At 41.5% G+C, this 24938-nt stretch overlaps 1 protein-coding gene across 1 annotated transcript in view; it reads right to left on the reverse strand.

Annotated features, from left to right (window-relative positions):
- LOC124595700 (zinc finger protein with KRAB and SCAN domains 7-like) overlaps positions 1-24938 on the reverse strand; it is a 207970-nt gene that overhangs the window by 162432 nt on the left and 20600 nt on the right. Inside the window, exon 4 of the mRNA XM_047134560.1 lies at positions 17123-17245. Coding sequence (XP_046990516.1) covers positions 17123-17170 — 48 coding nt within the window. The 5' untranslated portion in view covers positions 17171-17245. The remainder of the gene's footprint in view (positions 1-17122; positions 17246-24938) is intronic.

A 24938-nucleotide genomic window follows, 5' to 3' on the forward strand; every position in this document is an offset into this window, starting at 1 on the left:
TGTTTTATCTTTTTTAAGTAACGCAAGTAAATGAGCTGTAATAATGCAAATAAAAGGATCAGCAGATCAGGTACAACTCAACTCAAAGAACCACATCAGAATCAGTATGTATTAGAGATAACAGTTGGACAGTGTGAACATATCATTTCAGCAGTAAAGCAAGAAAATGCTTCAAGAAAAAAAGGATGAGAGGATACTAAAACTATCATGATTTGAACTAAAATTAAAATTCCAGAGGGATTGTAATAGAAATTAACAGGAGTCATGTTAGTAATAGTGCCAGGTATAATAATAATAATAATAATAATAATAATAATAATAATAATACCAACAATAATAAATCCCCTGGAGGCCCGGGAAAAGAATAGGCCTCCGTTATATTCTGCCAGTCGTAAAAGGCGACGGAAAGAACAAACCATTAATAGGGCTAACCCCCCCCTTTTAGTGTGATTAGTTGGTTCAGGACAGAATTAATGAAGCCTCTGACAAGCGCTGTCATGGACGGGGATGATGCTTGAACCCTATGCCCGTCCACAATGGTAACGACACTGCTAGCCACACGGAAAATGATTTAAATCCAAATAGAGGTGTTTTGCAGGATATGCTTCCGGCAACCACCCTAGAAGGAAAACAAAGACAGAGGATGAGATGGTCAGATGAAGTTAACCAACACCTCGTGTTCTGTTATTACCAAGCAACAAACTTAGGAACCAACACAACTGGATACAGATCACAAGTATACACAACATTTATTACCAGATACCCAGAATTAAAATTTTTAACAGAACAATTACTAGCTAATCAGATTTGTGTAATAATCAAAAATAACAGGATACCCCAGTCAGAATTAGAAAACATCAAACAACAAGTCCAACAAATACTGGAACAAAATAATGTGCAATCAGAAGAAGAAGAAGAAGAAGAAGAAGAAGAAGAAAATACAGTAATGGACTCAAACATCCCAGAGCAAACAAACCAAGAACAACAGGCATCAATTAAACAATCAGAGGAAAACGAATGCTTAAGACAGCCACCAGAACAAGCACAAATAGAACACGAAGTGACACACATGTTAGATATAGAAGAAAAATTTCGGATGACATATATAGAATACAAAGACACAAATACAGACATTAGACCATTCTTGCATAGACCACCAAATAACCCACAAGTCGAAACAACAATTACAACTATCAATACAATCATACACAACAAAATAAATGAAATACAACTATGGCAGAGTTACAACTACTGGTTTATATAGGAGCACTCACTACACTAAATATACACACTAGGCAGAGATCAGAACCAACCAACACACAGAAGAAACCCACAAAACCAGCATGGCAACACAGGCTACAGATCAGAATAGAAAAACTGAGAAAAGACATCAGACAGCTAACACAATTTATAAGAAATGAAATATCAGGCAAAAAACGAAAAAGGTTAGGTAAAATCTCACAACAAGAAGCGATAGAGCAATTAGATGAAAAGAAGCAGAAATTACAAGCATTGACCAAACGACTTAGAAGATACAAAAAAAGTGAAAATACAAGGAAGCAAAACCAAACATTCAACACAAACCAAAGGAAATTTTATCAGACAATAGATAACACACACATTAAAATAGACAATCCACCAAACATAACAGACATGGAACACTTCTGGAGCAACATATGGTCAAACCCAGTACAACATAACAGACATGCACGGTGGATACAAGCAGAAACAGACACATACAAGATGATACCACAAATGCCTGCAGTGATAATTTTGCAACATGAAGTCACCCGAGCAATTAATTCTATGCACAATTGGAAAGCCCCTGGAAAAGATAAAATAGCAAATTTCTGGCTAAAGAAGTTCACCTCAACACATTCACATCTAACTAAATTATTTAACAGTTACATTGCAGACCCATACACATTCCCTGATACACTTACACATGGAATAACTTATCTCAAACCTACAGATCAAGCAGACACAACAAACCCAGCAAAATATCGCCCCATAACATGCCTACCAACAATATACAAAATATTAACTTCAGTCATTACACAGAAATTAATGACACATACAACACAGAACAAAATTATAAATGAAGAACAAAACGGGTGTTGCAAAGGAGCACGAGGATGTAAAGAGCAACTGATAATAGATGCAGAGGTGACATATCAAGCTAAAACTAAACAAAGGTCGCTACACTACGCATACATTGATTACCAAAAAGCTTTAGATAGTGTACCGCACTCATGGTTACAACAAATATTGGAAATATACAAAGTAGATCCTAAATTGATACAGTTCCTAAACATAGTAATGAAAAATTGGAAAACCACACTTAATATCCAAATAAATTCAAATAATATCACATCACAGCCAATACAGATTAAGCGTGGAATATACCAAGGAGACTCATTAAGACCTTTCTGGTTCTGCCTTGCTCTGAACCCACTATCCAACATGCTAAACAATACAAATTATGGATACAATATTACTGGAACATACCAACACAAAATCACACATTTGCTATACATGGATGATCTAAAACTACTGGCAGCAACAAATCAACAACTCAACCAATTACTAAAGATAACAGAAGTATTCAGCAATGATGTAAATATGGCTTTTGGAACAGACAAATGTAAGAAAAATAGCATAGTCAAAGGAAAACATACTAAACAAGAAGATTACATATTGGATAACCACGGCGACTGCATAGAAGCGATGGAAAAAACAGATGCCTATAAATATCTAGGATACAGACAAAAAATAGGAATAGATAATACAAATATTAAAGAAGAACTAAAAGAAAAATGTAGACAAAGACTAACAAAAATACTGAAAACAGAATTGACAGCAAGAAACAAGACAAAAAGCTATAAATACTTATGCTATACCAATATTGACCCACTGGCTCAGCAGAAAAGATTAATAAAAGTCAAATTTCTTTTAAAAAATACACAAAAATAACTTCATTGTTCTGCAAGGCGATTAACACTTGACTGTCAGAGAGATGGAAACAAAATAAAATCTGAAACTAATAACATATTTTGATGATGTTGATGAGGTCCCATACTCCGAGGAGTGTAGGGGACGAAGCGGAAGCCGTTCCGTAGTTATGTGAATGTATTTTAATTCACTTGATAGCTCCTGGCCACAGAAATCCATTTTGTTTTCATTTGGTGTGAGAGCAACAAAAGAAGAGGAAACAGAAAAATCACTTAACATAAACAAGGGTCATGTGGAGACTACCACTTCCCCACGACAACTCAGACTGCTCTGTGCTTCAGATCCGGATCTACAATATTTCCAAACCGCAGCAATATTAGACAGTGGCACTCCCCCTCCCTAGAGCATTTGAGGTAGGACGCCAAAAATTTAAAAAATCGACGTTTCAAAAATCATTTTGTAGCGCACATCTTTCTGAAGAGTCTGATACATAAAACACATATGTTCGAGGGAACGTAAGACATGTTATTTGGTCTTAAGTGAGCCGAAGTGCAGTGCCACGTCTCTTCACACAACAGTCTTCCATTGCACATCTCTGTATTTCGCTCTGTGGAATTCAAACATGTAATTGTAATGGGTGCCATCAAACTATATTCAAGCCAATGGAAATTAAAATGTCCTGTGGTGCCTCTCCTGCTCCCAGTCAGCCAGTATGACATCCTGCCCCTCTTTAAAAAAAAAATCTCGCAATTAATACTGGATGGGATTATTTGCAGCCGGCAGAACAAGAGCTCTTCAGAAAATTTTCAGTCTTTACAGCCTATTAGCTAATAACTTGCTGTATTGTGTGACATAAAATTAAATATAGGATACATAATACGAGTAAAGACAAGAGACAAGCAAGACAGTAGAAATTTCTTCAATTCTTCAGTCTTTGCTTTCTTTTTCTCTCTAATGTTGCCACAGCTTTATATGGCGTACTTTCCTTTCTGGGAAAGAATCTATTACCTCATCAAAGTACGTCAACATTTTGCTACATTAAAAAATGAAATGTCATTGTCTAATACTAGAAAAGCTGTTAATACAAATAGTACCCAAGACTGATGTGGTTCCTCGATCTGATTACATGTATTTTGTCACTGTCTGCTAGATAAAATGAAATAGGCCTTCCTAATATTTCAGCAATTGTTACACACACCAAATAAACAAGATTGTTTTGGCACAAATGGTCATTTTTATAACACGACAGAATATAATTCATGAAGTACCAATATCAAATGCCTATTAGGCCTACTACAAGCAAAAAGTTTTATGTTACGAAATAATTTCACGTTTCATTCATACTCTCTAGCTTCTGAACCATGAGATCGAACAGTTGTAATACGAAATTTTTATATAAATCTAGAATCATCATATTCTACCGTAATTTGTGAGAGTCCCCATTTCTTCTCCTTCCCCGTTCTAACAAATAATCTTTTCATCACTAATCCTGTAACTATTCCTGCCAGTGTCAAAACTTATTCTCTGGTCAACTACACTAACCCTGCCACAATAACCGTTTAGTTAACCCGCATTTATTCTCCGGTTAGGCGTTATTACCTGTTCGTACAAGGCATTTTCCACACTAGTCCCAGAATAGAACTTTAGCAGCTGCTAGCCGAGGACTGTATAACTGGCCATTAGTAGTGTCGCGGTCTGGCCAAAAATTTTCTGTCAAAATTTCATTTTCTTGGATACACGGAGAAAGCAATACGTAATCTTTGTTGCCTGTTATTCCTGTTAGTCGTTTACTTCCACTCTGGTAGTCTGAATCTATGGAATGCGCTAGTAATTATAACAACGCTGATCATTTGCGAACCCAGTCAACCACACAAACAGCGATTGGCATTCACCTGTTCGGCTTTTGTATAGACCCATCCCCTTTTGTCTGCAGGGAAGTTTATTTCTAGATGCGAGGGGGATTCCCCTGGCAGATACATCAAGTGCAGGGATGCATCCCTGTTGGTTTTTGAACATTTTTGAAAATCATACGAATAATCAATAGACCAACGTGCGCTGGATACTAGGCACTTTGTGAAACAAGTCCTTTTTCCTCAATAATATGAATTTGGCGAGAACATCATGGGTGGCAGAGACAGAGGGGCAGGGGGGGGGGGGGGGGCACCATGCAAGGCACTCATTGAGCCTGTACACTGTGCATAACGAAATTCAAATGCAGGAGGACCGTCTATAATAAAGCAGAGGGCCTGATAAACGGCTATCAGTTCTGCAGTAAACACCCCACACATGGCAGGCAAGAGATGGTGTTCCGTGTGAATGGAAGATGTGAAGGCATATCCTATGTGACTTGTAAATTTAGAGCTATTGATGTAAAAAACATCAGCATTAGGAAACTCCCATAAGAGCGGTGGAACAAACAATGGAACACCACTGGAGCAATGGAGGCTTTCAGACCCCGAAAAAGATACAAATGAATCCAGGGCCGAGGAACTAACCAAGGGGGGGATGTTCAGGAGACAACGTGGGGAATAGCGCAATTTCTATATTAAATCGGTGGCTTAGTTAGTCCCTATTCTAACTATAACCTACCGCAGATCCCTCGAACAAAAAACCAAGCCTTGTAGTTGGAACAAAGAACAGGTAGCACCCGTCTACAAGAAGGGTAGTAAAGTGATCCACGAAATTACCAACCAATATCATTAACATCAATTTGTTGTAGAATCTTAGAACATATTCTGAGCTCCAACAATGGCAATCAGCAGGGATTCCAAAATCATCCATCGTGTGAGATCCCACTCATGCTTTTCTCCATGACATGCTGAAAATTTTGGATCAAGTCAAGCAGATGCAGTATTTCTTGATTTCTGATAAGCATTTGACTCAGTACCACACCTGCACTTATTGTCAAAAGTACAATGATATGGGGTACCAAGTGAAATTTGTGACTGGACTGAGGACTTTTCAGTGGGAGGACACAGCATGTTATCCTGGATGGAGAGTCATCGTCAAATGTAGAAGTAATGTTGGGTGTGCCTCAGGGAAGTGTGTTGGGAACATTGCTATTCATGTTGTATATTAACAACCATGCAGACAATATTAATAGTAATCTCAGACTTTTTGCAGATGATGCAATTATCTGTAATAAAGTACTATATGAAAGAAGCTGCCTAAATATTCAGTCAGATCTTGATAAAATTTCAAAGTGGTGCAGAGACTGTCAACTTGCTCTCAATGTTCAGAACTTTAAAAATGTGGATTCCACAAAAGAAAAAAATGTAATATTCTATGACTATAATGTCAATCAGTCACCGTTGGAATCACCAAACTTATACAAGTAACTGGCTGTAGTACTTTGTAGCGATATGAAATGGAATGATCACATAAGCTCAGTTGTGAGTAAAGCAGGTGGTAGAATTCAGTTCATTGGTAGAATACTGGGGAGGTGCAATCAGTCTACAAGGAAGATAGATTACAAATCACCAGCGCAATCTATTCTAATATTGCTCAAGTGTGTGGGATCCGTATCAAATAGAAGTAGCAGGGGATATTGAATGTATACAGAGGAGGGCAGCAAGAATGGTCACGTGTGTGTGTGTGTGTGTGTGTGTGTGTGTGTGTGCGCGCCTACTAACAAAGTTTCAGAACTGGCTTTAAATGACAACTCTAGGAACATACTACAACCCCCAACCCCCTATGTATCGCTCATGTAGGAATTGTGAGGACAAGATCAGAGGAATTACAGCACACATAAAGGCACACAAATGATCATTCTTCCTACGCTCCATATGTGAATGGAATGAGAACAAACTCTAATAACTGGTACAATGGGAAGTACCCTCTGCCATGTACCTCATGGTGGTTTGCAGAGTATGGATTAGATATAGATGTAGATGGGGGAGCCAGGTGCTAAAATCTGTGTGGACCAATGTGCAGATGCCACCGGAAGCCCTCAAAAGGCTGACGCTGTTCTGACAAACCATGGAGCCCATGAAGGATTGGTGAGTGAGCATAAATAAAACGAAATTCCAGGAGAGGCTGCAGAGCAAAAGGCAATAAGGAATTGCAACTCCAGAAGGTGACAGTGGTATACCTTGCAATTCCATTGAATAAGCACAAAAGTGGGATCCAAATGGGTGGCAAATGGAGCAAAACTAGACACACCCCTAGATCACTATCTGCCACCAACAAGGAAATAAGAAGTCTGTCTCAGATTGCATGAGGGGGAGTGGGGGGTGGAGTCGGCACCTCTGGGGGCAGGGGGCATCGGAAGGACCTTGTCTCAGGACTTATGTTTCTTCTTCTTCTTCTTCTTCTTCTCCTCCTCCTCCTCCTCCTCCTCCTCCTCCTCCTCTTCCTCTTTTATAAGTCGAGGAGGGCAGGGCCTGGAGTGAGAGCAAGCTTTTGAGAGATCTAGGACAGAGAGAGAGAGAGAGAGAGAGAGAGAGAGAGAGAGAGAGGGCAACCTGTGATGAAGCAAGCTGGGATATGTTTTACTTCCCCCCTTGTTTTGCCACCTCCCTCCTTAAATTCGTTTTTTCATTTCTGACTAAGTGCTATTAACATACCTGAGTATAATCTGGCAGGGTGTATACGTGGACAAGGAAAAAAAATGCCCGGATTTCCCAGTTAAAAATACTCTTTCTCCTGGGTGAAAACACACTTTTTTCATGTTAAGTGACAGTGTATTTTCCCTCGGAAATGCAAAACTTGTCAATCCTTTGAATGGTTATGGTTTTATACACAGGCATAAGATTTCCTGGCACTCAGGGAAAAAGACACGTTTTGGAAATATCTCTGATGTGCAGTAACACGTAACCTGCGTATTTTTGTATTATGAAAGTATACATTAAAATTCCACCACACATCGCAGTCATTAAAGTCGAGATTTTGATGTGCTTTTGTAAGCCAGTCATAGGTCATGTCACGTAATCTTGCCAGCAGATGACAGCAGATGTTCAGAGCATAGGACATGTGATGTAGTCAGTCAACAGCAACATCACTGTTAAGCAGCACGAACACACAAACAGGGAAAGTTAATAGTTTAAATTAACATACATATTGTTGCTACAAGAAAAGCAAAACTTTCACACATAATATTTGTCTCTAAGGTTAATAAGCTGCAAGAGAAGATAAGCTTTTGCATATAATATTGATCTTTCTTGCACGTGTTACACTTTAAGATACATCACACAAATGTGCTAGTAAAATTTTTAATAATGAAAGAAATGTCTGATCTTCAGGACTTGAAATTCTTCTAAATGGCTCGTCATCAAAGAGTTGATTTTTAAATGAGAGTCAAATGCTCTGTGATTTAAGAAATTCATGGTACATTCTCGCATATAGTTCAACTTACATAAAAGGAAAGTTACTTTGAAAGTAACGCTTTTCAAAGCACCATTCGCAATATTTTCCCGCAACCTGTTAGAAACAGGTTCCTTTCAGCAGTTGCCAGACAGCACAGATAACATGTGTCATTGCACTTGCACAGCCACCATGACATAGGAAGCCTGCATGTACGTACGTGTAAAACATTAGAAGATAATACATTATGTGGTAAAAGAAACAAGACATCAGAGGATTCTCCAAGGGCATTGGAATTTCGTGAACCATACTAAAATGCATAATTCAGCTTAAAGTGCACATTCGTATGTCCAGATCCCCAATGAAGTAAGCTTCAACCTGATATTATGCTTTTCAGTGTGGTTTTCGGGATGTAAATTTTCTTGGAGCACCAGTACTGTATTATATCATGTTAGATTCTTTATTATGGCATAATCCATATGTGCTAAAAGACGGCCGGCCGGAGTGGCCGTGCGGTTCTAGGCGCTATGGTCTGGAGCCGAGCGACCGCTACGGCCGCAGGTTCGAATCCTGCCTTGGGCATGGATGTGTGTGATGTCCTTAGGTTAGTTAGGTTTAATTAGTTCTAAGTTCTAGGCGACTGATGACCTCAGAAGTTAAGTCGCATAGTGCTCAGAGCCATTTTTTGCTAAAAGATGAAAATGTGCACTTGAAATGCAGTGAACAATTCAAACTAGCCACTACTGTGGATATAAACATTTCGTTTCAAATACATTGACCACCTCTGCAGAAAAGGTTAATAAAGGTCAAATTTCTTTAGCAAACAGACAAAAATAACTTCATTGTTCTGCAAGGCAATTAATGCTTGACTGTCAGAATGGTGGAAATAAAATAAAATCTGAAACTAATAACATATTGCAGCCTTCCGTAATTATGTGAATGTATTTTAATTCACCTAATAACTCTCGGCCAGACATGTCCGTTTTGTTTTCATTTGATGCGAGAGTAAACAAAGGAGAAACAGCAAAATCACCAAACGTGAACACGCGTCACATGGAGACTACCCACAATAACTCGGACTGCTCTGCACATCAGCCCCGGATCTACGATATTTGCGAACCGGGTCAATGCTAAAAAAAATTGAATTTTCAAAAATATGTTCATCTTGTACCACACATCTTTCAGAGAAGTTTGAAACATAAAAGTAAGTGTTCCAGGAAATGCAAGACATGTTACGAGGGTTGGAACTTAAACAGTAGCAACTATTTATTCACAACCGATGCAAAAGAGTTACATGTTTGCACCTGTTACTGTTCTTCAAAGTAGTCACCAGCATTGTGCAGAAACCGTTGCCAGCAATGTGAAGGTGTAGTACTCCATTAGCAGAGCCTGTTCTGCTAATGGTGTGAATGGAGCGGTCTACTGTCTGTTGAATCTCTTAAACACTACTGAAGCGAATGCCATGAAGTGGTTTCTTCATCTTCGGAATCAAATCAAAGTGACAAGGACTTAAGTCCGAGGTGTATGGTGGATGGTACAGTACTTCCGAGTCCCATCGGCCGAACAGACCAGCCACAGCTTGTGCTGTATGTGCCCGTGCATTGTCATGCAAAATGATGGGTGGGTTGTGCAGAAAGTGTTGCCGTCTCTTTCGCAAAGCTAGTCGCAGGTGATGCTCCAAAGACGAACAGTAATACTGTGCATTGATGGTCTGCTGTGGAGGAACGTAATGCTTTAGGATAATACCATCGAAGTCGTACACGAGAATCACCATAACTTTAGACTGCTCCATTCGCACCATCAACAGAACAGGGTCTGCTAACGGTGTACTACGCCTTCCAACATTGCTGGAAACGGGTTCTACACAATGCTGGTGACTACTTTGAAGGACAGTAACAGGTGCAAGCATGTAACTCTTTTGCATTGGTTGTGAATAAATAGTTGCCACTATTTAAGCTCCAACACTCGTATTTTGTCCTATGTGTGCCAAAGTGCAGTGCCACATCTCTTCATACAGCATTCTTCTGTCGCATGTCGCTGTATTTCACTCTGTGAAATTTAAACATATTTTTTTTTGTACTGAATGCCATCAAACAATATTCAGGACAGTGGAAATTGAAATGTCCTGCGGTGCCTCTCCTGCTCCCAGTCGGCCGGCTTGACAGAGTGCCCCCCCCCCCTTTTTTATTTATTTTTTAATCTCCTAATTAATATCAGATGGGATTATTTGTAATCAGGAGAACAAGAACTCTTCAGAAAATTTGCACTCTTTATTGCCTATTAGCTAATAACTTGCTGTTGTGTGTGACATAACCAATAAAGACAAGAGACAAGCAAGAAAGTACAGACTTCTCCAATCCTTAGCTCCTAGCATTTTTTCTCTCAAATCTTGCTACAGCTTTACATGGTGTGCTTTCCTTTCTGCGAAAGAATCTATTACCTCATCAAAGTTCGTCAAACGTTTTGCTACATGAAAAATCGAAATGCCATTATCTAATACTGAAGAAGTTCTTAGTACAAACAACGCCCAAGACTGGTGCGGTTTCTCAATCTGATTATGTCTATTTTGTCACTGTCTGCTAGATAAAACAAAATAGGTCTTTCTAATACTGCAGCAATTTTGTAACACACACCAAACAAATGAGACTGTTTTGGCACAAATGGTCATTTTTATGACACGACAGAATATAATTCACGAAGTACCAATATCAAATGCCTATTAGGCCTACTACAAGCAAAAAGCTTTATGTTAGGAAACAGTTTCAGATTTCATTCATACGCACCAGTTTCTCAAGCATGAGATAAAAAAGTAGTATTACGAAATTTTTATATAAATTTGGAATTGACATTCTTCCATAATTTGTGTGATGTCCCCGTTTCTTCTCCTTCCTCATTCTAACAAACAATCTTGTCATCACCAAATTTGTACCTATTCCTGCCATTGTCAAAATTTGTTCGCTGATTAACTCCACTAACCCTGCCAGAATCATGAGTTTAGTTATCCCGCGATTATTCTCCGGTTAGGCATTTTTACGTGTTCGTACAACACGTTTTCTGCATTACTTTCAGAATTACTCCACTCAGCTCGTACAGCCCTGTCCCCTTTTGTCAGTGGAAAGTTTATTTCTAGATGGGACGAGGATTCTCCAGACAGAGACATCACATACACTATGCACACGTTCAAAAATCAACTTATGATTCATTCAGAAATTAACTTAAAATGTACTAAAAATGTTCAAAAACCAGCAGGGATGCATTTCAAAATAATATGAACAATCGATAGACCAATGTGCGCTGGATGCTAGGCGCTTTGTGAAACAAGATTTTTTTCCTCAGGAATATGACTTTGGTGCCCCCTTTTCCCAGTAGCATCTAGCTGCTTGCTGCGACTACTTGCACAGCCAACAGTCACATTCCTGTAACCGGAAGTGGGAGAATCTACTATTCAAATGCGACTCAACTGCGCATGAGTCCACTCGTAACTGCTGCAACAAATCTAATGTACACAGTTGTGACTTCATGCTCATGGGAGGCAATTTGCTGTTATGAAACATTGCATAGTCTTTCTAAAGCCTCTGATACATTTTGCTGTTGGCAGGCACTTGCATGAGCACTGTGTGTCATTGTTGTATGTGGCGAATTCCCCTTGCAATATAAGTTTTTTTTTTTTTTTTTTTTTTTTAATTATCTTGTTTATGTTTTATTGTTGAGGTATTATTCAGCAGTAGCAGGATAAAGTAATATCCTATGTTAGAGTATCGGTTCTTCCCAGTCAAAATTACAAAAATTTAACTGAAAACTAGAAGAATGAAAAGTTCCCGGAATTCTAAAAAATTCCCAGGTTTTCCCCGGTTTTCTCCCAGATGAAAAAATTCCTGGGTTTTTCTCGGATCTCCTGGTTGTCCCGGGTCGTATACACCCTGTCTGGATTTTTGTAAAAGAGTAAGTTTGGCCCTCAGTTTTAAAGAATATAACACCAAATCTAATTTTGTGCTTAGTTTTATGCAGGTAACTGATTTTCTAATTTATTTTGACTATTCCTAGTTAGTATCTTTTGTTATAGGGTGAAATCAGTAATTGTTTCGTAACTTAAATTCTATTGTTGACTTATAAACAAATATAAATTCTTTACTAATTATAAACATTTGGAGGCACAACTATTAGTATTCTTAAAGGATCTATCTGGCTCTATTTGAAATCATGTTAGCACAGCCAGCCCTTGATTAATTCCAAAGTAATTAACAGTTTTGTCAAAAGTTTGTTGGCATAACGATATCTGTTAATTTCATAATTTAAACAAATAATTCGGCCTAGCTCTAGTAGTAGAAGTAACTGTTAAAAAGATGGAATTTTTCGATGTATTCAGTTAATTTAATGAGTTAAGTTTTAATTGTAATTTTTGTAAATTAAACATCAAACAATGTGTAGTTTCAGTGCCTATTATTGAGCTGATATATAAAGGTCTGGTTTTTGGTCACGAGACAGTCAGTCCACAGCCGAGTTTCAGACAAGAAACTTGTGTTGGTTAGAACAACAACAATGCATCAACTTAACTGTGAAATACATGTTCCACCAACAGGCTGCATGCCGACAGTGTCTGTTCCATATGTACCTTTTTATTCTTCAGGAACTGTGAACAGTGTGGTTAGGCTTTTTATGCTTGTAGATGTTCAGCAGTAATCTATTGTACCAGTATGTGGATGTTTGCCTGCAACCTATTAATGAGGCTTATCAAAAGTTAAAACAGTAGCGCACTAGCCATATAACTGTGTAATATTGGGAGGCTGTGAACAGTGAAAGTAAAGAACTGTGAAACGCAGCTGTGCCTCTGTCGGCTACATCATTTACGGTAGTCAGTACTGCACTTCCACCCCCTATATTTTTAGCCAGTATCACAACACAGTATATCGACACCGAGAACCATCAATGAAGAAATAAAGCAGGCGAACGCCACAAACCATGGGATGCATGTACTGTGGATCTCGCAGCCGACTTGTGGCAGCAAGCCCCTGGTATGAGAGATACTAGGGGAAGGGGTCCTGGGAGGAACCCAATCACTGGCAGATGCCAGATGTACAGAGATACTTCTCTGGCTGGGTAGGGGGAACAGCACCCAGATAGGAAGGGCACGTGAGCCGCAGAGGAGGGGGAAAGGCCTTAATAGAGGAGAAGTTAAAATTTTCACACACACACACACACACACACACACACACACACACACACACACACACCATGAAGGTGGTTATATTTCTGATGAGCCTCAATGTAGGATAAACCATCACTGGACTTACACTCCTGTATCTCAGTTTCCTTCTTATAAACTGGACAATCTGGTGGTGTGTGTTGAGATTGATGGTCATGACAAATAACACGAGCAGTGGGACACAGGGGCTACCCCCATGAAGTGGGTGTCCACTTTTACTTCATAGAGGGTCTGTTGTACACTGGGAAGACATATGCCCAAAAATACAAAACATCGAAAAAGCCTCGTGGGTGGGTGGGAGGATGTATGGCTTCATATCACACCAATAACACATAACCTTGACCTTCTACAGGAGGGTGCACCTTTTCAAATACCAGAAGAAATGTGCCAGTATCAACTGGGGCATTCTTACGACCTTCCTGAACAAGCCGAACAAAATGAACGCCCCGCAATTCTATTTTGGCCCATAATTCCTTATAGGACTGAAGGATGATGTCACTATGAAAAATGGCTCCCTGAACCATATTAAAAGACTGAAGAGGAGTGATGGGCACTGGGAGGTCACCAAGATGGTCACAAGCACATAGGGCCACAGAAGTGGTTTTGATCATCCGTGAACCCGACCACATCTTACTCATAGAGTCCACTTTCCCAAACTTGTCTTCAAAAGTTTCCATGAAAAATATTGGATCAATGGTGGTGAAAATATCCCTGCCAGTCGTGGTGCAGATAAGACAGCAGGGAACGGGTTTCACCCAGAGCTGGCGAGCCTGGCCCTCCTCCCAAGGTGTAGTCAAGGAACAGAAGGCTGCACGGTTATAAAAAGCAGCATTAAAAGATACACTGCCAACAAAAGGCATGGCTGTTGAGGAATGGCAATCTTGGAACTTAATGTGTTTCATAAGCGAAGTGTCTGCCCTGATACCACTCACTTTGATCAGGGGCTCTCCCCATGAGCACTACCCAGCTACAGCAAGGGCCATCTAACATGATACTGTTGCCAGGAGTTCTGATGCTCCAGAATGACAAGCAACCACCCCTACGCATATGTGGGGAAGTACCGGCTCAGATATCAGAAGTGTGATCCCTGTGTTGTCATGGGGCCCAACCAAAAGGGTACATACAGACCCTACCACATGGACTGGTGACCATGCTGGCTACATAGCATTAAAAGATAACACAGTCGATGAAACGCTGGAAAAGGCAGTAAGGCTACACATTGCAGACAGTAAGTAGCTTGTTCTTCTCCAGTTGGTGCAACTATGGGGAGGAACAAAAACTGGGAGGAATACCAGCAACCAGCAGGATGGTCTGGCTGATGTAACCAAGGGCACCGAGAAAGGGAAAGAAGAGAACAGAGGGGAAGGACTGAGAATAGGGAGAGAGGGGCACAGGGGAAAGAATGCAGCCCTGGATGGAAGAAAGGAGGGCCTTGAGCTCCTTGGGGGGTTCTTCACAGTTTCAACAATATACGAGTGTTAACCATACAGCTTTAACCATCACCTTGTAAACATGAAGTTATGTACGAGGGTCACTCCAAAAGAAATGCACACTACTTTTATTAAAATCCATCTTTTATTCTACATGTTTGAAAGTTTTACAGCATGTAGATACATCTTTAGGAACAATATTTTCATTTCTCCATATAATTTCCATCCTCTCAACTGCCATCTTGGAACCAGCCCCTGTATACCCGCATGGTAAAATTCTGGACCAACCTGTTGGAGCCACTGTTTGGCAGCGTGCACAAGGGAGTCATCATCTTCAAACCTTGTTCCACGAAGAGAGTCTTTCAGTTTCCCATAGAAATGATTGTCACATGGAACCAGGTCAGGACTGTAAGGCGGGTGTTTCACTGATGTTCATCCAAGTTTTGTGATCGCTTCCATGGTTTTTTGACTGACATGTGACCATGCGTTGTCATGCAACAGCAAAACATCCTGCTTTTGTCGATGTGGTCGAACATGACTCAGTCGAGCTTGAAGTTTCTTCAGTGTCGTCACATACGCATCAGAATTTATGGTGGTTCCACTTGGCATGATGTCCACAAGCAAGAGTCCTTCGGAATCGAAAAACACCATAGCCATAACTTTTCCAGCAGAAGGTGTGGTTTTCAATTTTTTTTTCTTGGGTGAATTTTAACGATGCCACTCCACTGACTGCCTCTTCGTCTCTGGGGAAAAATGATGGAGCCATGTTTCATCACCTGTCAGAATTCTTCCAAGAAACTCATCACCATTGTCGCATTGCTCCAAAAGTTCGCTGCATACCATTTTTCTTGTTTCTTTGTGAGCCACTGTCAACATTGTGGGAACCCACATGGCACAAACCTTTTTTAACCCCAGTATTCTGCAAACACTTCCTTCCCCTAACCCAACGTAGCGTGACAATTCGTTCATTGTGATGCGTCTGTCAGCAGTCACCAATTCGTCAACTCTCTGTACATTGTCTGGAGTGTGTGCAGTATGAGGCCTGCCGCTGCGAGGACAATTCTCAATATTGCCGTGCATGCTTTCATCACGTAACCTGCTTGCCCACCGACTAACTGTACCGCGATCGACAGCAGCATCTCCATACACCTTTTTCAACCTCTTGTGGATGTTTCCCACTGTCTTGTTTTCACAGCACAGGAATTCTATGACAGCACATTGGTTCTGACAAATGTCAAGTGTAGCAGCCATCTTGAAGACATGCTGTGATGTCGAAACTCATGGGAACAGGTTGAACTAAGTTTGAAAACAAGCGGGAAGTATGTATCTACACACTGTAAAACTTTCACACATGCAGAATGAAAGCTATTTTTACAAAAATAGTGTGCACTTCTTTTGGAGCGACCCTCATATTTAATTTGTTGTTCATTTGTAGGTATACCTCTGCAGTCCTAGTAAGTGTTTAAAGTCTCATGCCACAATATCACAGCACGGTTCTAGAGGAGTAAAAAGAAAATTGTGCAGCCCACCTCCCCTCTGTCAATAAGCTGTGCCATTTTCTTTTGACTCCTCTAGAAGCATGCTATAATACTGTGGCTTGAGGCTTCCAATGCATACCAGGACTGCAGAGACATATCTGCTCAAATGGCTCTGAGCACTATGGGACTTAACAACTGTGGTCATCAGTCCCCTAGAACTTAGAACTACTTAAACCTAACTAACCTAAGGACATCACACACATCCATGCCCAAGGCAGGATTCGAACCTGCGACCGTAGTGGTCGCGCGGTTCTGGACTGAGCGCCTAGAACCGCTAGACCACCGCGGCCGGCACATATCTGCAAACAAACAACAAATTAAATATGTAACTTCATTTTTACATTCACATGTAATATTGATCAATGCTTGAATATCTACAAAATAATGTTTATTACTGATCAATAAGAGAACCAGATTCTTAGCCTTTTACTCCAAGAATGCACTAATTCAGTTCATAATTATTTTTATATTGCAGGAGGAGAAAAAGAAGAAGAAGAAGAAGAAGAAGAATACAGGAAGTTAGCACACTGTTGCTTTTAGTCGGTGAATAACCTGTGCTATTTTACCAAATATCTGTCACATCCACCATAAAACTAGATTAAAATCTGTTTATAGTGCATGAAGGACTCAAAAGTATCTCTGAAAACTGAAGTAACTCCTATTCTAATAATAGCACAAATGCACATTTATGAACCTACCTCTGACTGGCTGCCTGTAGCTGAAGGCACATGCTGCTCAGCATTCATCACTATGCTCTCTCCAACCTCTGGAAATTCGTGCCTCTAAGAATTACCACCACATCATTCTCTCTCTCTTGTCATCTGAAATAAATGAAGCAAGTCACAAATTAGTGTTTTTACATAAAACAGATAAATAAAACTCACATTTTAGTATTCATATTGTTTCTTACATCTCATTTAAAAAATTAAGCTACACACACACACACACACACACACACACACACACACATTTCATACCCATCCACCTGATGGTAACGAATATAAGGGAGCAGTCATCCAAAGAGATGAGCCTAAGACTCCTGATCTTTGGCTTCTAGTGCACTAAAAATAAAGCATTCATCACTCTGAAGGTGATCAAACACTGGTGTCCTGCTGACCATAGTGTTGTTGAACATCACACTTTTTCTGCCTTCTCCCCAAACAAAGAACCAACATAAAGGAGCTAGGGGAAGAACTAAGTTATGGTTTAATGCTCTGAAATATGAAGGCTACTGAAAGTTTACTGGATAACAACTGCGGGTTCGGGGATTTAGACTTTATCCATCCCAATTATGCCCTATATCTGTCTCAATAAGTGGCACAGAAGAGATGAGGCAGAAAGGACGGTGAAAGACGAATGAAAAATAAATACCAAACTATGACTTGCTTTTTTACACACAGAGCCTACATAGAAAGCACTGCTGGGACCAAAACATACAATAAGTGGAAGAACATTGGATGCATCTATCAGTCATTAGACACTGGACCACTGAAATACTCAGCAGACATTTAAATGTTTCACTCTCTGAGCAACAGCATTATTAAAAGAGGACCTATAATATTGTTCTCCTCTAGTCAACTGTATGCTGTGATGAACATCCGAGAAGAATGCCAACAGCCAATGCGTCTCTTGACTGCATCGCTGAAACTCTGAGCAGCACATAGAACAGGGACCAGAATAGAACAAGGACAGGGAAATTGCAAGATTCAAGAACATGTTCTGTGTTTTAAGGGCCTTTCTTATCTATAGAATCCAGCAAAGGGCTCCTCTTTTGTTACTTCCACACTAAAAACTCTCTCATACAATCCAGTAATCTAAAGATGGCAAAACTGCAGTGACAAGCAATCCCTTTCCCAGTACTCTTTAGAGTTTCACAGAACAGCACTAACCCACAAACCTAACCACACATGCTCCTAATTCTCAAACAATTCACTAGCCAGCTGTGGTGGAACGTCTTCTGTATTACATAATATTAATCATGCCAGAAAGCTTAATCATGTCCTCTACCTGGACTTCAACTAAGTTTCCGTCATGTCTTCAAGTAAGAAACATCCACCCCAAATCCCTCTCACCTATCCAAATGAGGTATTTCACCACCTCCCCAATCTTTGAAACATTGTGACCCATCTTTATGCAACACCTGCCCCCAATCCCAACCCATACAAATCACATCCCTGTGGGAGACCAGGCACAAGACCCCCACCATGCACCCAACCAGTATTTCTTATTCCAGTCCCGTCACAAACATATCCTACTTCATCAGGGGAAGGGGTACATATGAAAGCAGTCATGTCAAATAGCACATATGATGTTACTTCCACAGACCCTTCTCCATAGGTGCAACCATCAACCAGCTGGCCACCCAAATGAATTGTCACTGTCAAAAATCAGCCAAAAGCAGAGTTCACTATACAATGGTAGAGCATGCTGCTGAACACAAATTGCTTGCCTCCAATGGCTGCTTCACAACACTGGCCTTCTGGAGCCTATCTCCACCCCACATTAGCTTTGCTGAATTGCATAGATGTAAACTGTGCTCACTGTCTTTACAGCATATTGTTTTATCCTGCAATCCCTGTGAAAATAGTCTCTGCTAGAATCACTCCAGTTCATATACCCTCTCTTCCCTCCAGCCTAATTCATCTCTCCATTAATCTTTAGTTAGCCCGTTCTATCTGTGGTATCCCTCTTTCTCTGTTCTATGCTGCTCCTATTAACCCGCTCCTCTGATCAATACCCGCTATTTTATCAGGAATCATGCGAAACTTCCTAGACCTATACTGGGGCAAGCTCAACAGTATCACAACTATACCCAATTCTCTTGTTGCATCTCCCTCCCCTATGAGGTCATACTGGCTCCCTTCCCTCCACTTGTTCCATCCCACTCCTTGTTCCTCTCACCCATTCCGTCCAGCACACCCTACACAACAGCTGGGCTATAGCACTCTGACAATGAAGCCATGTTTATTTTACTGAAGAGCATTGGTTAATCTGTTAGTTCCGGCATTGTTCAAAAACTTCGTTAAGAGTTCAGACTTCTTTTCTGGCTGTCTACCACTCAATGCCTAACAGATGATGAGTGGTTATCTTTCCTCCTTCCACTGTTGAAAATGAAAAAAAAAAGAAGATAGAAATTTATATAATTGTTACTGGTTAACTCATAAGTTAAATGCCTGTCCAAATGACCTGACTTGTGATCTGATGCATAGTGTGGCCAACAATTTATATCCAAGATACACCTGAACTGATGAGAGTTTACTTTCACACAAAGCATGTCACATTAGTGTCACTCAAATACAGTATACTTCACTTCCTGCTAGGGAGCACTTCTATGTCAGAAGTCGCAGGAATGTTTTTTCATTCTATATAACCCTGTATTCACAAGAACGAAAATTTAAGACTATCACACTGCAAAAAGCCACTAGGTTCCTCTTTTCCCAGAAGCTAGTTTTGGAACTTTCTTTGAACCCTTTTCAATAATCACTGTACAAGGAACATGCACAATAACTAACTCCAATTCACGATTGCCACAAGTTTCCTCAAGTGAAATTCCCTGATATTTCCCTGCTTTCCAGACAAGTTTTAGCATTTTTCCCTGACGAATTTTGAGATTGATTGACTGATTAATTGAGAAGGTTTGTACGACCAAATGGTGAGGCAACCTGTGTCGCAATTCCAAATTTACTCACAGAAGAAAGAGGTTCCGCTAAAAATGGATGGATCCAGTCAGGGGAGTCAAACTATAAAACAAGGAAGTTGAAACACACACAGAGGCATAAAAGGTTATACCAAATCTAAAAACTGGTAAAAAAGGAGTGGTCTCTCCACGGTAGGAGTGGTTGTGGGGTCCCAGACTTAGAAAACATGAAAAGGGGCCCCAACCACAACCACCCTGCCCTGCTCCAGGAGTAAAGCAAAACCTTATATCTGGAAATAACTGCTTTCACAGAGGAAACTGAGGACCAGTTCCACCATCCATGAATTGTCTGCTAATATTAAAATTAAGGAAGACTATACTTAGCATGAAGGCCCAAAAGAAGGACATATTCCACCAATATGTGGGATACTGTCAGGCTGGCTCCACAGTCACATTGTGGGGGAGCTTCGTTACACAGGAGGAAACAACGGATGAGCCTGATGCGAGCAATGTGTAGACAGCTAAAGCAGTGGACTCCTTCCGAGAAGAGCAGAAGGAAAAGCACCAAAGCACAGTGGTCTCCTTGATTGCGCGGAGTTTATTACTGAGAGCAGTGGTGTACGAGATGTCATTCCACTTTTGGGCAAAGAGAGATTTGACATAGAACTGCATATCCACAGCTGGAGTTATGAAGGGAATGGAGGGTGAGTATCAGCTTCTCTAGCCAAACGATCAGCCAGTTCATGCCCTGGGATACCCACATGACTTGGGACTCACAGGGAAAAAAACACTGAGCAGGTGTCATGGCCAAGGGAGGAGAGAAGGTCATGGACAGCAGAGACCAAAGGATGACAAGAGCAGCAGGCTGCTCACTGAGTTGGTAGATATTGAAACACTGTGGAGGGAACCGTGAGTAACAAAATGGAGGGCCCTGACAATGGCTAGCAGCTCTGCTGTGAACAACTTCATGATTCCAGCAAGAAATGTTGTTCTAAGCCAGTAGCTTATCTTGCTGTTATCTATCGTCTTAGAACCATCAGTGAAGAAGGTGATAGCATCCGGGAACTCTGCAAGGACAGAACGTACAAGATGCCAGAAGACCACAGGGACAACAGGGGCCTTAGGACTCTGAGATAGGTCGGTACTAGTCCACAGTCTAGGCACCATCATCCAGGGGAGGGGGAAGGGGGGGGGGGGTGAGAGGAAATACACGGCGTGCATTTCAGTAAGTGGAGATGGAATGGGGGGGAAGTGAGATGCATTCCAATCGGCAATCTCACCTGTGCCCATTGATCAGGAAGGAGACATCCCTCACTTGCAAAGAGGATAGGGTACACAGGATGGTCAGGGAATCTGCGAATTGTGATTGCATAAGAAACCAGGAGTTGGCTTCATTGTATTTGCACAGGGGGTATCCCCGCTTCTGTGAGGAGACTGTCAACAGGACTAGTGGGAAAGGCACCAATAGCCAGACGCATCCCACAATGGTGAATAGGAATGAGTATTTTCACACTGGAAAGGAGCCGCTGAGCCATAAACCTTACTTCCATAACCTAGTCTGGACAAGACCAGAGCGCATGGTAAAGATGGAGAAGAGTAGCATAGTCTGCACACCGAGATGTGTGGACCAGGAGGCGGACAGCATTCAGCTTCCACATGCATGTAGTCTTCTGGTCGCAAATGTGGGGAAGCCACATCAGCTTTTTATCAAAAATAAGGCTGAAGAAATGGGACTGTGCTGCAACATCGAGGAGCTGGTTGCCTAAGTCAAATTCTGGACTGGGGTGTACTGTGGATCAACAACAAAAATGCATAACTTGCATTCTGGGGGGAGAAAACTGGAAGCCGCGGGGGGTCTGCCAGGTGGCGCCTTGGAGCTGGTGCTCAGCAGATGCCGCCGAGTGGGAGCTACACCAGACGCAAAAATCGTTGACATACATGGCCGGGGTAACCTGAGGGCCAACAGAGGTTATAAGCCCACTGATGGCTATGAGGAAGAGTGTGACACTTAATACAGAACCCTGTGGGATATGGTTCTCCTGAATCTGAGGGGTGCTAAGTGAAGCAAGAACTTGAACCTGTAAGAGCCATTGGAATAAAAACTCATGAATAAAAATTGGAAGTGGGGCCATGAAAGTCCCAGTCGTTGAGGATAACTAAAAATGTGATGGTGCCAAGCTGTGTCGTATGCCTTATGTAGGTCAAAGAAGACCGCGACAAGGTGCTGATGCTTAATAAAAGCCTGCTGGATTGCAGTTTTCACTCTGAGTAAATGGTCAGTTGGAGATTATCCTTACCTGAAGCCACACTGATACAGGGACAAAAGGCCCCAAGTTTCGAGTAGCCAACATAATTGGAAGCTAACCATCCTCTCAAGCACTTTACAAAGTATGTTCATCAGGCTAATTGGGTGGTAGCTGTTGAGATATGTTGGGTTCTTCACAGGCTTAAGGATGGGGATAACTATAATGTCTCAACATTGTGAGGGGAAGGCACCAGTGAGCCAGTGAGGAGGAGGATGTGGATGAGGAGGAGCAGCACTTCCTGAAGGGGAAGGGTCAGGAGCCACCGAGGGTTAAGGAGGCACGATGGGGTAAGGGGGAGGGGTGAGCAGGGGAAGATATAACTGAGGTAGATGTAGAGGAGAGATTTACAGGGTGAAGTCTGTCAAACTTCTTCCTCATCTCAAAGTATCTGAGATGACCAAATTGGTTCAAATGGCTCTGAACACTATGGGACTCAACTGCTGTGGTCATAAGTCCCCTAGAACTTAGAACTACTTAAACCTAACTAACCTAAGGACATCACACACATCCATGCCCGAGGCAGGATTCGAACCTGCGACCGTAGCGGTCGTGCAGTTCCAGACTGCAGCGCCTTTAACCGCTCGGCCACTCTGGCCAGCTAAGATGACCAAGGAAGTCCTGAATTCTTTTTTCCTTCATGTGCACTGGACACACTGGTGAGTGGGGAGAATGGACACCAGAGCAGTCTTCACAGTTAGGTGGTGGGGTGCAAGGGCTCCCCACATGAAGAGAGTGGCCACAGTCGCCAGAGACGGAAATGTCATCATATTGCAAGAACATGTGGCCCAACTTGAGGTAATGGAAGCAACGCATGGGAGGTTGAAAGTACGGCTTCATGTTGCATCTGTACACCACTCCTTGACCTTCTTGGGCAAGATATCCCCCTCAAATGCGATGCTGAAAGTGCTAGTGTTTACACAATGGTCCTTAGTGCCTTCTTGAGAACACCGGACAAAATGAATGCCATGTCATTCCAGATTAGCCGGAAGTTCTTTATCGAACTGGAGGAGAGAATCCCTACAGAAAATTACATCCTATGTCATACTGAGTGGCTGGTGAGGAGTGATAGTTGTGGGGATGTCTCCTAAATGGTCGCAGGCACAGAGGGAGGCTGAATGACTGGCAGAAGTTGTCTTTATAAGGAGAGAGACAGATCTCATCTTGCTTAACGACTCAACTGCATTGAACTTGTCCTCACTATGTCCCCCCCCCCCCCCCCAAAAAAAAAGGAATTTGGTGGCAGAAAATGTCTCCCATCGGTCCTGATACAGACCAGGAACCATGGACAAGGTTTAGCCCCAAGCCAGCAGGCCTAGCCCTCCTCCCAGGATGTACCCAAGGAGGGTAAGGCTGGAAAGGCAGAAACAGGAAAAGAGACAGAACTATGTTGAGAAAGAGATGTGGCCACAGTAGAGTGGCCAGAGATTTTAACCCATTTCATGTGCCAAATGTCTGCCCTGGTACCACCCACTCCGAACAGAGGCTTGCCTTGTGAGCGCCACCCAGTCACAGCAATGGCCACCAGGCAGGACGGCGTTGCCGGGGGTTCTGATGCCCCAAAAAGATATCCAACCACTCCTAGGCTTGCACAAGGTGTTCACAGTACATATACCAGCTGTGTGGCCCCTATGGTGTAAGGGGACTCAGCCATATGGGTATACATGAGGGTGGTCTGAAAATTTCTTGGAAAGGAATGGAAAAAAAAGTACGTACATCACTGAAACTTTTTTTATCCTTTTAGATTAATGCACTTGGTCCAACTATGTTCCAGTGTCTTGATCCCATCTCAAAAATGAGTTTCCTCCAGGCCTGCAAAATAGTTGTCAACACCGGCTATCAATTCTTCCTTTTAAGTCAATCTTCGTCCACGAAGAAAATTTTTTAGATTTGGGAAGAGATGGAAGTCCGACGGAGCCATATCAGGCGAATACGGTAACAACAATTTTGCCATGGCGATGGAACGTGTGCAGGTGCACAATGTCTTGATAGAAGACGTCTTTCTTCGTTGCTAAACCTGGCCTTCTTTCACGTGTATTTTGTTGCAATTTGTCCAGGTGGTCAGCAAAGTATTCTCCAGTAATCCTTTGCCCAGTGGGGAGATAATCTACAAACAGAATCCCCTTCGCATCCTAGAACACTGATGCCATGACCTTTCCCGCTGAAGGAATTGTCTTTGATTTCTTTGGTGGTGGAAAATCAGCATGTTTCCACTGTTTTGACTGTTGTTTTGTCTCTTGGATTTAGTAATGCACCCAAGTTTCATCTGTGGTCACAAACCGGCTCAAAAAATATTGTTAGTTTCTCTAAAACAGGCCAAACATTGTTCTGATATGTCCATTTCACGCATTTTTGATCCAGCGTCAAGAGTAGTGGGAACCATCTTGCAGATAATTTTTTCATTTCCAATTCTTCAGTTAAAATATGATATACCCTTTCAGATGACATCTGGCAAGAGAAATTTCATGCACTTTCAATCGGTGATCATCCATGACCATTTCATGCACTCTGGAATGATTTCTGCAGTAGTGATACATCTTGGTCGATCACTGCGCGGATCATCATCCAAGCTCT

The sequence above is a fragment of the Schistocerca americana genome, chromosome 2, assembly GCF_021461395.2.
Source record: "Schistocerca americana isolate TAMUIC-IGC-003095 chromosome 2, iqSchAmer2.1, whole genome shotgun sequence".
Lineage (NCBI taxonomy): Eukaryota > Metazoa > Arthropoda > Insecta > Orthoptera > Acrididae > Schistocerca > Schistocerca americana.